General features: G+C 44.6%; 1 protein-coding gene across 5 annotated transcripts in view; it reads right to left on the reverse strand.

The window, feature by feature from the left end:
- LOC118379706 (E3 ubiquitin-protein ligase LNX-like) overlaps nucleotides 1–15,480 on the reverse strand; it is an 82,733-nt gene that overhangs the window by 36,021 nt on the left and 31,232 nt on the right. Inside the window, exon 1 of one of the 5 annotated variants that reach the window (XM_052459993.1) lies at nucleotides 12,459–13,099. The exons of the other annotated variants lie outside the window; for them this stretch is intronic. Coding sequence (XP_052315953.1) covers nucleotides 12,459–12,550 — 92 coding nt within the window. The 5' untranslated portion in view covers nucleotides 12,551–13,099. Of the gene's footprint in view, nucleotides 1–12,458; nucleotides 13,100–15,480 lie in introns of those variants that run through there. 5 annotated transcript variants of the gene reach the window in all.

Here is a 15,480-nt window from a genome sequence, read left to right on the forward strand (position 1 = left end):
TCTCTCCAGTCTGAGGCCAGGAACGGAGAACCCAAACAATCGTCCCGAAGTCACAGAGGGACAGACAGGACCCCAGAGAGAGGATCCAATGAGCCTACAAAGTGTCCTATGAGTATACAAGCTAACAAAAAGACAAATCTCACATAACTTTCTTCAGAACCAACTACTCTATCTTTTTGTCTGCCCTCCTATCTAATACACAGCCTCCTCCTGTAGTGGAAGTTGTGCTTTTCTGCCCACTCCTCTCCCCTGTGTGTGTCAGTGAGTGATTTCTGGGGATCATGGAAAACTTTGTGCTTGTACAGCCCGCCTCAGCAGCAGTACACCAGGCTTAGTTGTCCACAGTTTCAGACACAGAGAGACACTTCAACTATCACATAATCTCCCTCAACCCTGTTATCTGGAGAGAGATAGCTAAGGAACAGCAACTCTAACCCATTCCTTATCACTAAAACATTCTCACCAATCCTCCCTTCCTCTCCTTCTTTTCAACCTGCCCTCCTACCCCCTCCCCCTCTAGCACAAAAATAATGACCCATCATGCCGTGGGAGAGGTCGGCGGTGGCGATGACGGCGGCGGAAGGGAGAGAGGAGGAAGCGCCCTTGCTGGCAGTGACACAAACAGTCCTGCTCATATGATGTGAAATAAACACCAGCTCACAACTTATCAAAGCCTGTGAGATTCTCCAATCCTCTTTAGGGGTGAGTGGATTATCCTCCCTAACCCAAATACGCTACGTTCTCCTATCTCTGACTGAGCGCAGCACAGAAACATATCTTCACAGAATACACAGCCAGCACAAATAACCAGGCCACTATTAAAACATAAACTAGATCAGTCAGTCAGGTATGGACACAGGGCTCCGATGAATGGCCTTGACTACCCAGAGTGTGGCCTCATTCCCGTCAGTCAAGGATGCTGCAGTGTTGTGACCTGATCTCTGATGGGTGTATCCACTGAGAGATGGCTACTGAGTTACTGAGCGTCCTACAGGAACCAACCCAGTCCCCCGCCGGCCTTTCCCCCCTTCTGGCAGTAGAGAATCCAGCAGTGTTAATCCAGACTACAGGAGTACTGAAGTGCAATCCTCTCCCAGCTCACTACGTGACAGCTCAGTTCTTAAAACACATTGGAATATAACTCCTGACATTAGAGTGGCTGAGAGAAAATAAACGTATCTATGCCACTGTGAAAGAGGGGGAATTTTTATGTGAAAGAGAATGACGTTTGGGACCGACAATTGCTTTGCCTATGTTGCCTATGTTGGTGGTATCCCATCATTCCTGAGCATTTCTGTTAATCAACCTTCTTATCTTCTGAACTGAGGGGTATCCTCTTTCTAATCTCTATCTCTGCTTTATCACAAGATCAAACTGGAGCTCATTGCCTTGGCAACATAGCCTCTGGATTAAGAAACTCAAAATCTCACTAATCGTGAGAATAGAAGAGGGGGAAAAAACTCTTCTCCTTCTCTCTCTCTGTGTCTGAGAATGACGAAATTCCTCTGGGCATCTGCTCCAAAAGTAATTCACTGTCCCAAGGATTAAACTCTTGACAGGAAACTGTCTGCCTGTCTGGGAGAGCTTTTGGCTTGAACACATCACACAGGAACACTCACTTCAAACAGTTTAAAGAAAAAAAACACAGCCGTACCATTCTTTCCCTCAGGAATCTGTGTGAAAGGAGCACCTAAGCCCTAGTTCCTCTCCTAGACGATGAGAGAACACAGGAGCACAGGGGAGCACCTGGGGAGCACCTGGGGCATGGACACTCACTCACTCACTCACTCAAAGAAGAAACAAATATTTCTGAATTTAAGCAGGAAAATTATCTTTTACTTTTGAAGAGAGCAAACAACTACATGTTAAACTCAAAACATACTAATTAATGTAAAAAAAAACAGTAAACAACTTGCGGCCCACACACACACACACACACACACACACACACACACACACACACACACACACACACACACACACACACACACACACACACACACACACACACACACACACACACACACACACACACACACACACACACGCAACATGGGGAGGGAGATTGTTCATTAATTAAATCCATAGTGACAAAGGCCTGGAGAAAAGGAGAGAACATCTGTGTTCACTGGCTTCTTAATTAGATCAGTTAATCAATTACTAGTAGCTTTCTTTCTTTAGAGTAGACCATATACAATATACAGGGAGATAATTTAAATGTCTTTATTCTTTTGAAACTTTTGTGAGAGTAATGTTTACTGTACATTTTTTCAAATAGTTTACTATCTTTTTCACTTTCTTTGGCAATGTCACTTTCACTTTCTTTGGCAATATGTTCCACAACTCCTGCAGCTCTGTCACACGCTGGGTATGTACATTGTCAATGGCAGACTTCGAGGGGACTCCTATGGTAGGTACACGTATAGATCATCTCTTGGCAGTAGTACTGCAGACTACTTTACCACTGACCTCAACTCAGAGTCTCTCAGAGCGTTCACAGTCAGCCCACTGACACCCCTATCAGATCACAGTCTACTTGAACAGAGCAATACTCAATCATGAGGCATCAAAGCCAAAGGAACTGAGTAATATAAATAAATGCTATAGATGGAAGGAATGTAGTGTGGAAAACAACCAAAAAACTATTATGCAACAACAAATTAAATGTAATCCCTTTTAGACAACTTCCTGGACAAAACTTTCCACTGTAATAGTGAAGGTGTAAACTTGGCAGTATATTTTATAAAGTATAGTTGACCTCTCAGCTTCCCTATCAAATCTAAACATTTGAAACAGAAAACCGAAGAAAATTAACAACAATGAAAAATGGTTTGTTGAAGAATGCAAAAACCTAAGAAAGAAATTGAGAAACCTGTCCAACCAAAAACATAGAGACCCGGAAAACCTGAGTTTTTTTTTAGTGATTCACTATGGTGAATCACTAAAACAATACAGAAATACGCTACGGAAAAAGAAGGAACAGCACATCAGAAATCAGCTCAATGTAACTGAAGAATCTAACCACTTCTGGGAAAATTGGAAAACACTAAACAAACAAAGAGTTATCAAAATGGAGATGTATTGGTAAACCACTCCAATCTTTTTGCCTCTATAACAACAAACAAACAGCAAAAACATATACATGATCAAATGCAAATATTATAATCAACTATTAAAGACTACCAGAACCCACTGGATTCACCAATTACACTGAATGAACTACAGGACAAAATACAACCCTCCAACCCAAAGACCTGTGGTGTTGATGGTTCCTCAATGAAATGATGAAATAAACACACAAGAAATTCCAATTGACTATACTTAAACTTTTTAACCTCATCCTTAGCTCTGGCATTTTCCCCAAAATTTGGAACCAAGGACTGATCACCCCAATCCACAAAAGTGGAGACAAATTTGACCCCAATAACTACTGTGGGATATGCGTCAACAGAAACCTTGGGAAAATCCTCAGAATTATCATTAACAGCAGACTTATACATTTCCTCAGCGAAAACAATGAACTGTCAAATTGGCTTTTTACCAAATTATCGTACGACAGACTGCATATTCACCCTGCACAGCCTAATTTACAAAAAAAACCACACAAAAAACAAAGTTTTCTCATGCTTTGATGATATCAAAAAAGCCTTCGACTCAATTTGGCATGAGGGTCTGCTATACAAATTACTGGACAGTAGTGTTGGGGGAAAAACATACAACAACATATAATCCATGTAGTCTGCAGTTAAAACTGACAAAAAACACATTTCTTTCCACAGGGCTGTGGGGTGAGACATGGATGCAGCTTAAGCCCCACCCTCTTTAACATATATATCAACGAGGGCACTAGAATGGTCTGCAGCACTTGGCTTCACCCTACCAGAATCTGAAGTCAAATGTTTGCTGATGATCTGGTGCTCCTGTCACCAACCAAGGAGGGCCTACAGCATCACCTAGATCTTCTGCCAGACCTGGGCCCTAACAGTAAATCTCAGTAAGACCAAAATAATGGTGTTCCAAAAAACGTCCAGTCGCCAGGATCACAAATACAAATTCCATCTTGACACCGTTGCCCTAGAGCACACAAAAAACTATACATACCTTGGCCTAAACATCAGTGCCGCAGGTAACTTCCACAAAGCTGTGAACGATCTGAGAGACAAGGCAAGAAGAGCATTCTCTGCCATCAAAAGGAACATAAAATTCGACATACCAATTAGGATCTGGCTAAAAAATACTTGAATCAGTTATAGAACCCATTGCCCTTTATGGTTGTGAGGTCTGGGGTCCGCTCACCAACCAAGAATTCACAAAATGGGGCAAACATCAAATTGAGACTGCATACAGAATTCTGCAAAAAATATCCTCCGTGAACAACGTAAAACACCAAATAATGCATCCAGAGCAGAATTAGGCTGATACCCAACTAATAATCAAAATCCAGAAAAGAGACGTTAAATTCTACAACCACATAAAAGGAAGCGATTCCTAAACCTTCCATAACAAAGCCTTCACCTACAGAGAGATGGCAGACCTGGCTCTCAAGAGAAGACAGGCTAATTGTACACTGCCCACAAAATGAGGTGGAAACTGAGATGCACTTCCTAACCTCCTGCCAAATATATGACCATATTAGAGACACATATTTCCCTCAGATTACACAGATCCACATAGAATTTGAAAAAACAAACCCAATTTTGATAAACTCCCATATCTACTGGGTGAAATACCACAGTGTACCATCACAGTAACAATATTTGTGACCTGTTGCCACAAGAAAAGGGCAACCAGTGGAGAACAAACACCATTGTAAATACAACCCATATTCATGTTTATTTATATAACCATTTGCACATCGTTACAACACTTTATATATACATAATATGACATTTGTAATGTCTTTATTATTTTGGAGTGTAATGTTTACTTTTCAGTTTTATTTTTTATTTCACTTTTGTTTATTATCTACTTGACTTGCTTTGGCAATGTTAACATATGTTTCCCATGCCAATAAAGCCCCTTGAATTGAATTGAATTGAGAGAGAGAGGCAGAGAGAGAGGGAGGCAGAGAGAGAGAGAGAGAGAGAGAGAGGCAGAGAGAGAGAGAGAGAGAGAGAGAGAGAGAGAGAGAGGCAGAGAGAGAGGCAGAGAGAGGGACAGAGAGAAAGAGGCAGAGAGAGGCAGAGAGAGGGAGAGAGAGAGAGAGGCAGAGAGCGAGGCAGAGAGAGGGAGAGAGAGAGAGGGGGAGAGAGGGAGGGAAAGACAGAGTGGGAGGGATGGAGGGAGGGAGGGAAGAAAGGGGGAGAGAATTAATGATGAACTGAAAGAACATTCATCAGTAGGCGTGCTGGTGTGTTGATTGGATTCTACTGCTTTTGCTCAGAAGAAATGTCAGCTGTATGATGAAGCGTCAGCTGAAATCCTCAATGACTGAATAGGGTTGAATCTCAGCTATAGGGTGTGACTTAACAACAAAACCTGTCAGGCCCAAGACGAACACGTGCAGGGCCCATATCATAGACACCCACAAACACAAAAACAGGTGGCTCCGCTGTGCTGGCAATCGTAAGTCTGGCTGATCTCATTTGGCAGGGTTGGTTTACCAACCCTTTGGGTGGCAGGTAGCCTAGCGCTTAAGAGCGTTGGGCCAGAAACCAAAAAGTCACTGGTTCGAATCCTCAAGCCAACTATTTGAAAAATCTGTTGACGTGAGCAAGGCACTTAACCCTAAATTGCTTCTGTAAATTGCTCTGGATAAGAGCATCCACTAAAAGAGGTAAATGTAACAGTCTAAAATAAAACACCCCATCAGGGACACGGCCCAACCCTGAGTCAATGAGGTCATCAGCCTCAGCTTTTAATCAGGATTTTTTCCCAATCAATATCCCATCATCAGCCAAATCCATGACCTCACATGACCAGCCAGGAACGCCGTATATGCACTAGTCATTTTTATTAGTGTGGCATTTCAAACAACAGTTTACCTCTCTGTACTCCTCTGTCCCTCATCTCCTTTTCCTCCATCCTATGCTGTCTTTTGTACTCTCTCCATCCATCATTTCTGCTCTCCCCTCCTCTCTCTCTCCCTCCAACTTGTAACTCTCTTTCTGTCAGAGGAGAACAGCACAGCGAGTACAGAGCTGATTTATTCTCTCCTCGGCTTGGGAGAGTAGCTGGCTCTGAGCTCGCTACAATAACAGTGATTTCTCCATACATAACAAAGACTTTGCTGTAGGAGCACAGCACAATAGTGCATACGGTATCTAATGGTATCTTTCATGCAAATTCTGGAAATTGTCAGTGCTTCAATGTAAGTCTATAAGGCCCAAACCATGGCAGCTAAGAATGACTGCAGTGGGAATTGTGCTTGTATCATTCTTTCCAGGACTGTGAGAGTATTTATGTGTTTAAGAGACACACTAAGGGTTATTAGGTACAGTATGTGGAGGTTTTTGTAAGTGTGTATGTGTGTGCACGTGTGTGAGCGTGAGAACCTTTCATGTTAAAAGGCAATCAAGGACAGCCTCCAGAGGACCTGTGTGTGGATAATACAGTATCTTCTATTCACTGTGCCTTTAGAGGCCTGTGTGTGAATAATACAGTATCTTCTATTCACTGTGCCTTTAGAGGCCTGTGTGTGAATAATACAGTATCTTCTATTCACTGTGCCTTTAGAGGCCTGTGTGTGGATAATACAGTATCTTCTATTCACTGTGCCTTTAGAGGCCTGTGTGTGAATAATACAGTATCTTCTATTCACTGTGCCTTTAGAGGCCTGTGTGTGGATAATACAGTATCTTCTATTCACTGTGCCTTTAGAGGCCTGCGTGTGGATAATACAGTATCTTCTATTCACTGTGCCTTTAGAGGCCTGCGTGTGGATAATACAGTATCTTCTATTCACTGTGCCTTTAGAGGCCTGTGTGTGGATAATACAGTATCTTCTATTCACTGTGCCTTTAGATGCCTGCGTGTGGATAATACAGTATCTTCTATTCACTGTGCCTTTAGAGGCCTGTGTGTGGATAATACAGTATCTTCTATTCACTCTGCCTTTAGAGGCCTGTGTGTGGATAATACAGTATCTTCTATTCACTGTGCCTTTAGATGCCTGCGTGTGGATAATACAGTATATTCTATTCACTGTGCCTTTAGAGGCCTGTGTGTGGATAATACAGTATCTTCTATTCACTGTGCCTTTAGAGGCCTGTGTGTGGATAATACAGTATCTTCTATTCACTGTGCCTCCAGAGGACCTGTGTGTGAATAATACAGTATCTTCTATTCACTGTGCCTTTAGATGCCTGCGTGTGGATAATACAGTATATTCTATTCACTGTGCCTTTAGAGGCCTGTGTGTGGATAATACAGTATCTTCTATTCACTGTGCCTTTAGATGCCTGCGTGTGGATAATACAGTATATTCTATTCACTGTGCCTTTAGAGGCCTGTGTGTGGATAATACAGTATCTTCTATTCACTGTGCCTCCAGAGGACCTGTGTGTGAATAATACAGTATCTTCTATTCACTGTGCCTTTAGAGGCCTGTGTGTGAATAATACAGTATCTTCTATTCACTGTGCCTTTAGAGGCCTGTGTGTGGATGATACAGTATCTTCTATTCACTGTGCCTTTAGAGGCCTGCGTGTGGAGCGTGTGGATAATACAGTATCTTCTATTCACTGTGCCTTTAGAGGCCTGCGTGTGGATAATACAGTATCTTCTATTCACTGTGCCTTTAGAGGCCTGTGTGTGAATAATACAGTATCTTCTATTCACTGTGCCTTTAGAGGCCTGTGTGTGGATAATACAGTATCTTCTATTCACTGTGCCTTTAGAGGCCTGTGTGTGGATAATACAATATCTTCTATTCACTCTGCCTTTAGAGGCCTGCGTGTGGGTGTGGCTGTATAGTTCTATGTACCTGAGTGTGCTAATAGATGTATATCTGTTCTAACCTCTGTATTGCATTTCATTCAAGTGGTTAGCTTACTTTTCCCTAACATGCTACTAATATAGTGCCAGAGTAGCATAGAGTGCAAAACATTTCACTTATCTGGCATTCTGTCAGAATGTGCAATATTTTGTGTGTATGTGTTTGTGTCATGGGTATAGAACAACACCCCAATATCACCCCCTGTCAAAGCATCCCTTTCTGCTAGTATCTCACAGTTCTGGAGGTGCCACTCTGCGTGCCTCTGCTCTCTATGGTCTTATTTCTCACATGGTCAGGGAGCAGGCGGGTGGGTGGGCCTTGTTGCCGTGGGACACGTGCCTCCACCAGTCTTTCCAGCCCCCGTGGAAACAAGGTCACCACGGAAACTATCCCTGCAGCGCCTTACCATAGTTCCGCTGGGCCCCGTTTGTTCCCACTATGTGTCACAGTCTCTGGATGACGTGTAGCCTGGGGTGTGGCCAGGGGCGTGGCACAAGGCAGCCAAGGCATCACATCACTGACATGACAGATTAGACTAGATTAGATTAGCTTCTGCTTTCCTCTCATCTCCTCTCCTCCCTTTCTCTCTCTGTCTCTGAGATAGCTGTGCTCCACTGCAGTCTCTTTCTCTCTAAGTGTGTCCTAAATCAATCATAGGCCCCAGAAATGAAGACAGATTCATAATTAACGCTCTATAGCACTGCAATGTGATTATCAGGGGAGTAGAGGGCATGTGTGCTGGGGGAGAGGTGAGACGTGTGTGTGTGTGTGTGTGTGTGTGTGTGTGTGTGTGTGTGTGTGTGTGTGTGTGTGTGTGTGTGTGTGTGTGTGTGTGTGTGTGTGTGTGTGTGTGTGTGTGTGTGTGTGTGTGTGTGTGGCAGTGCGTGTGTGTGTGTTATCGAAGAAATTGAGTGGATTTTGTATATGTTTGCAATCACTGGTCAGAATGATCTCCAATGAGAAAGTCATTTGCGTGTCCAGTTGGACAAGATTTTGTCTGTTGTCCTGATTTAATCATAACCTCTATACCCTCCTCTGCTCCGCTCCTCTGACTCCAGCCTGACAGATGCGCTGAGACAGGGAGAGCCGCCTGACCGCAGAAAAAGGATTCATACTCAATACAAACAAGAGTTTAATTAGTGAAGCCAGCCCTCCACCGAGCCGCGAGGCTGAGATGGGCCTGGGCTGGGATGGTAGTCAGTGTACGGTATGTCTTCCACTGGGGATGGGATGGACCTGGAATAAACAAACGCCTCATATCTCTTGCTCTGTGGCCGGGAGGCGGGCTAATCCTGTTAGGATGTGTCCGTGCGGAAGGCTCTGGGAGCACTGGGAGAACGCCGCAGCTCTCTCCACGTCAAGCTTTAGGGGAGATCAAACACCTTGGAGATTCAGGTTGAAAGGACTGAAGCTAAACCAATCATAGTGTTTAAGGCAAGCCAGCCCAGGCCCCAGAAATGAAGACGGATTCATAATTAACGCTCTATAGCACTGCAATGTGATTATCAGGGGAGTAGAGGGCATGTGTGCTGGGGGAGAGGTGAGACGTGTGTGTGTGTGTGGCAGTGCGTGTGTATAGTATGTACAGGGACCCTCTCTCTCTCTCTCTCATAACATACATGTCACGTTCTGACCTTTATTTCCTTTGTTTTCTATTTATTTAGTATGGTCAGGGTGTGAGTTGGGTGGGCAGTCTATGTTTGTTTTTCTATGTTTGGGTATTTCTATGTTTCGGCCTAGTATGGTTCTCAATCAGAGGCAGGTGTCATTAGTTTTCTCTGATTGAGAATCATACTTAGGTAGCCTGAGTTTGTGGGTGATTGTTCCTGTCTCTGTGTTTGCACCAGATAGGACTGTTTAGGGTTTTGCACATGTATTGTTTTGTTAGTTATTTCATGTCTAGTTAAAGAACATGAATAACCATCACGCTGCATTTTGGTCCGCTTCTCCTTCACCACAGAAAAACCCTTACAATACAATACAATATAATTTCTCTCATAGAATAAAATCACTTTATTGGTAAACAGAGAAATACAGGGCAGACAACAGAGAGAGGCAGAGAAAATTGTAGTGAGAGAAGGAGAGAGCTATTAAATGCTGGAAGACTGCTCCTGGCTGTCAGGGCAGTGGATAAAGATTAACGGTGTGCCATGGATCTCCAGCCGGCTCTCCAGCCTGCTTTCCAGCTAGCTTTCCAGCCAGCTCTCCAGACAGCGTTCCAGCCAACTTTCCAGACAGCTCTCCAGACTGCTTTCCAGCTAGCTTTCCAGCCAGCTCTCCAGACAGCGTTCCAGCCAACTTTCCAGACAGCTCTCCAGACTGCTTTCCAGACAGCTCTCCAGACAGCTCTCCAGCCAGCTTTCCAGCCTGCTTTCCAGACAGCTCTCCAGACAGCTCTCCAGACAGCTTTCCAGCCTGCTTTCCAGCTAGCTTTCCAAACAGCTCTCCAGACAGCTCTCCAGACAGCTCTCCAGCCAGCTTTCCAGATAGTTCTCCAGCCAGCTCTCCAGCCAGCTCTCCAGCCACCCAGAAAAACACTATATCTGCATTTGTCTGCTCCCCTATCTATCGTGTCATAATCAATAAATATCCCCTGTCACAGAGACAGCGATGCGCACAGACACATGGAAACACACACAGATACACACTCACGGTATTTACAAACAATCCCTAATTGGAAAGACCCACATGCTGAACTATGGCATCCGTATGCATGGACAGATGGGATGCAGGGCCAGGAAGTGACCTTATCCTCTCCTGTCTCCTCTCATCAACCCTTCTCTCTCTCCTCTTTCCTCCTCTATACCCTTCTTTCTATTTCTAATCTATTCTCATTGCACCTCTTCTCTCCTCCTTTAACACCCTCATCCTCTTTCTCCTTTCCCCTCACCTATATCCCCTTTTGTTACCTCTCCTCCCCCACCTGTTCTCTCCATTTCTTTCCTTTCTGTTCTTTCCATCTCTTTTCCTGGTCTCCTCTCCTATCCTATTCTCTCCTCTCCCCATCTCTCCAGGATTCATGGCTGTCCAACAGGGAATCTGAGTGTCTGCAGGAGCTAAAGCTTCACTCAATAGAGGATCCTCACAATGGAATGGGAGACTTTTTAAAGCGTTGCATTGTTCCCTGTATTCATGCAGCATAATGGGACATTTCCGTCAGACTGGGGACTGGCGAGGACAGAAGGATCCCAGCTTAGAGATCTGTGAGCCTCAGGTTTCACGCGTCTGCTGAATATACCAATATCACTGAGAGAGACAGAAAGAATGCACTGAGGGCCAATATAGACTATTCCCGGAAAGACTCAGTCTATATGCATACAAAGAGAAGGAATGCCCACATGGTCAAACCGTATAAAGACTATACTGATATAGACACACTTAGAAACACACACACAGACCCAAACCTATATTCACAAATACGATTCAGCTGCACAGCCCAAACATCCGCATACACAGCGCAATTCTCCACACTTGCAAACCTATAATGAAAATCAACAGTATGAAGTACTTGTTTAGGCTTATTTTATGGAGGACGGTGTCTATTTTAAAACATGAGAACCTGAGCCAGTGGAATGAAATACAGTAGGAAGCGAAAGTATCATCCACTCCTCAGTATGATGAATTCAGCTGGCTGGATGAGAGGGTTGTTGCCATGGTGTCAAAGTGCCTCAGTAAGAGTGTGTTTCACATTAACTATGACTGAATGGGCTCCTGTAGTGTGTGTGTGTGTGTGTGTGTGTGTGTGTGTGTGTGTGTGTGTGTGTGTGTGTGTGTGTGTGTGTGTGTGTGTGTGTGTGTGTGTGTGTGTGTGTGTGTGTGTGTGTGTGTGTGTGTGTGTGTGTGTGTGCATGGGGGGGCAAAGATGTGAATAAGCTGTGTGTGTGTGTGGATATGTTATGGTTGTTATTGTTGAATCAAACAGACACACTCACACAGGTATGGCCATGTATGTCCTCCACACCTAAATAACCTATGAATAACTCAATGTGCACACATACAGAGACCATCAAAGCGTTTAGCAATAGCCGTACACAGGTTCACATTTTGGTACAAATAAATAGACTGCACGCACACACACAAAACAGGAAACACACACAGAAACAACCCACAGTCCTGATGAGAGCGCTCCCATGCTGCAGTGCTGCTCTGGAGCATCCAAACAGACCTTGTCTGTACAAAATCCTCTACCTGCCACAGCAACCGCATCCCGCTGCCAAGGCAACCGCATCCCGCTGCCATGGCCACTGCTACGGAAACCATTACCCAAGTCAATAACTGAGCAAATGGCCATAGAGCCATACACTCCCTTTACTGCCAGATTAAAACACAAACACACACACACACACACGCACAAACGTGCACAAACACAAACATACACTATCGCATTCACAATTGCGTGTGCATTCTCACACATACACACACATACTGCAGGGCTGCATGGGCTGCTGCTGTTGGAGGAGAGTGATGGGGGTGAATGGATGCAGCAGCTCTATGCTGAGTGGGACAGTGGTACAGTACTCACAGCTCAGAGTAGAGGATGTGCAGGTTGCCCACATTGTCAGTGTAGTTGGCTGGGCTGAGCCAGGGTAGAACCAGCAGCAGCAGAGCCTTCATGATCAATACACAGTCAGCTCTCTCTCGCTCTCTTTCTCTCTTTTCTCTTCCCTCTCTCCTGCACTGGAGCTCTCTCCTCCTCCTTCCCTTCCTCCACCTCCTCCTCTCCGAGCCTGACAGTGCTGACTTCTTCCCTTCTTTCTTCGGAGTAGCTCTCAGGTCTAAATTACTCCCTTTCTTTTTTCTTTTCCTCCCGTTCCCTCTTTTCTGTCTCCTCCTGTCTCACTCTCTCTCCCTTAGAGAGGCTGCCTGGTCATCTCAGCTGCAGAGGCGAGCAGGCCAGCTGCCAGAGGTTGAAGACAGAGTGGAGGATGAAGAAGAAGAAGCAGCAGCAGTAGAAGCAGGTGCAGAGAAGAAGTCCCGTGGAGGTAGATGATGTAGAGGAGGAGGAGGAGGAGGAAGAGGAGGGAGGAGACCCAGGGGAAAGTGGCACATTTGGAATACGATTTGAAATGTGCAGGCTATAATCTGCCCTGGGCACTAGCGAGGTGTAAGAGGATTTGCGCTCGTACGAGTGTGTGTGTATGTGTGTCAGAGGGAACAGCGCAGCCTGTGACTTATACTGCAGCAGGAACCACTGAGAGGGAGAGATGGAGCAGACCAAACAAATGGGGGGGTACCTGGGGCTTCTCTGATTGGTCGCAATCCTCCTCCCTCTCTCTCTCTCTCTCTCTCTCTCTCACACATACACGCACACACACACGCACACACACCGCATTAACCTCCCCCTGCCCGCACATGAAAAATAATTGACAATGAGCAGAGGAGAGAACACACTGCACACAATATTCATTACAAAGCCTGTTTTTTCAGAATGGAGTGAAACAGACTGATAGAGAGAACAGGAAAGGAGAGTTAACTGTTATAATTATTCTTGGCTGAACCAAACCAGTGGCCAAATGCCCAGCGATATATTCAGGGAAAGTGTTGTGGGGGTGTGTGAATTGGAACAGGGGAAGGGGGGAGCTAGACCATGTGACAGAGGCTAGACCATGTTTGATAAACCTGCAATCTTAAGGCATCCGCACGCTTCCCAGCCGAAACAGCTTTGAAAAGTTTGTGCATACAGTGGGGCAAAAAAGTATTTAGTCAGCCACCAATTGCGAAAATGTTCTCCCACTTAAAAAGATGAGAGAAGCCTGTAATTTTCATCATAGGTACACTTCAACTATCACAGACAAAACGAGAAAAAAAATCCAGAAAATCACATTGTAGTGGTGGAAAATAAGTATTTGGTCACCTACAAACAAGCAAGATTTCTGGCTCTCACAGACCTGTAACTTCTTCTTTAAGGGGCTCCTCTGTCCTCCACACGTTCCCTGTATTAATGGCACCAGTTTGAACTTGTTATCAGTATAAAAGAACTCATTAAAAATTCATAAAAATCTATGTGATTTTCTGGATTTTTTTTCTCATTTTGTCTGTCATAGTTGAAGTGTATCTATGATGAAAATTACAGCCCGCACTCATCTTTTTAAGTGGGAGAACCTGCTCAATTGGTGGCTGACTAAATACTTTTTTGCCCCACTGTATATTATGACAACATTTTGCAACATTTTTGTTTGTTTCTGTGAGTTTTTTGGGGGCTGTTTGGGCAAATAAAATAGAAATTCTGGAAGAAAGCCAAACTTCTGATCCGTAGTCTACGCTCTTTTGTCGGTGATTGGTCAACAGTAGGGATTCTTCAATAAAGTCTTTATTGTCAATCATCGAGACACATGTACATTTTTTATTGTGAAATACTGCACCAAACATCTTAGTTAAAATTGCATGACCAAATTAATGACAGATTTCTTGCTTTATCTTAGGAGAATTGTGAATATTTTGAGGAAGTGTCCTGACATTAGTTACTTTTTTATGTCTCTATTTTAGGTTGGTCAGGGCGTGAGTTAGGGTGGACATTCTATGTTTTGTTCTATGTTTGTATTTCTATGTGTTTGGCCTGGTATGGTTCCCTATCAGAGGCAGCTGTCAATCGTTGTCTCTGATTGAGAACCATACTTAGGCAGCCTGGTTTCCCCTTGAGTTGTGGGTAGGTGTTTTCTGTTGTGTGTCTGCACCAGCCAGACCTGTTTCGGTCGTTCGCTCTGTTATTTTTGTGATTTCAGTGTTCATTAAATAAATATGGACATATACCACGCTGCACCTTGGTCCTCTCCTTCCAAAAGCTGTTACAGAACTACCCACCACAAAAGGACCAAGCAGCGTGAGAAGGAGGAGAAGAGCTATCTGGAGGAATGGACATGGGAGGAGATTTTGAACGGTAAGGGACCCTGGGCACAGGCTGGGGAATATCGCCGCCCCAGGGAAGAGCTGGAGGCAGCTAAAGCTGAGTGGCGGCGATATGAGGAGTTAGCACGGCAGCGCAACAGGCACAAGAGTTAGCCCCAGTGAGCACGCATAGCCCGGTGCGCTACTTTGCAGCTCCTCGTATCGGCCGGGCTAGAGTGGGCATCGAGCCAGGAGGAATGAAGCCGGCTCAGAGCATCTGGTCTCCAGTGCGTCTCCTCGGCCCGGGTTATATGGCACCAGACCTACGCACGGTGTCCCCGGTTCGCCAGTACAGTCCAGTGCGGTCTGTTCCACCTGCCGCACTTGCCGTGAGTTGGGGGGCATTTTATGTTTTGTTCTATGTTCGTATTTATATGTGTTTGGCCTGGTAAAGTTCCCAATCAGATGCAGCTGTCAATCATTGTCTCTGATTGACAACCATACTTAGGCAGCCTGGTTTCATCCTTGAGTTGTGGGTAGTTGTTTTATGTTGTGTGTCTGCACCAGCCATAACCGTTTCGGTCGTTCGCTTAGTTATTTTTGTGATTTCAGTGTTCATTAAATAAATATGGACACATACCACGCTGCACCTTGGTCCTCTCCTTCCAACAGCCATTACAACTGTACTATTGCAGCTTTTTTTCTAATTTTTCAAGCAT

This window comes from Oncorhynchus keta, chromosome 1 (assembly GCF_023373465.1).
Source record: "Oncorhynchus keta strain PuntledgeMale-10-30-2019 chromosome 1, Oket_V2, whole genome shotgun sequence".
NCBI lineage: Eukaryota > Metazoa > Chordata > Actinopteri > Salmoniformes > Salmonidae > Oncorhynchus > Oncorhynchus keta.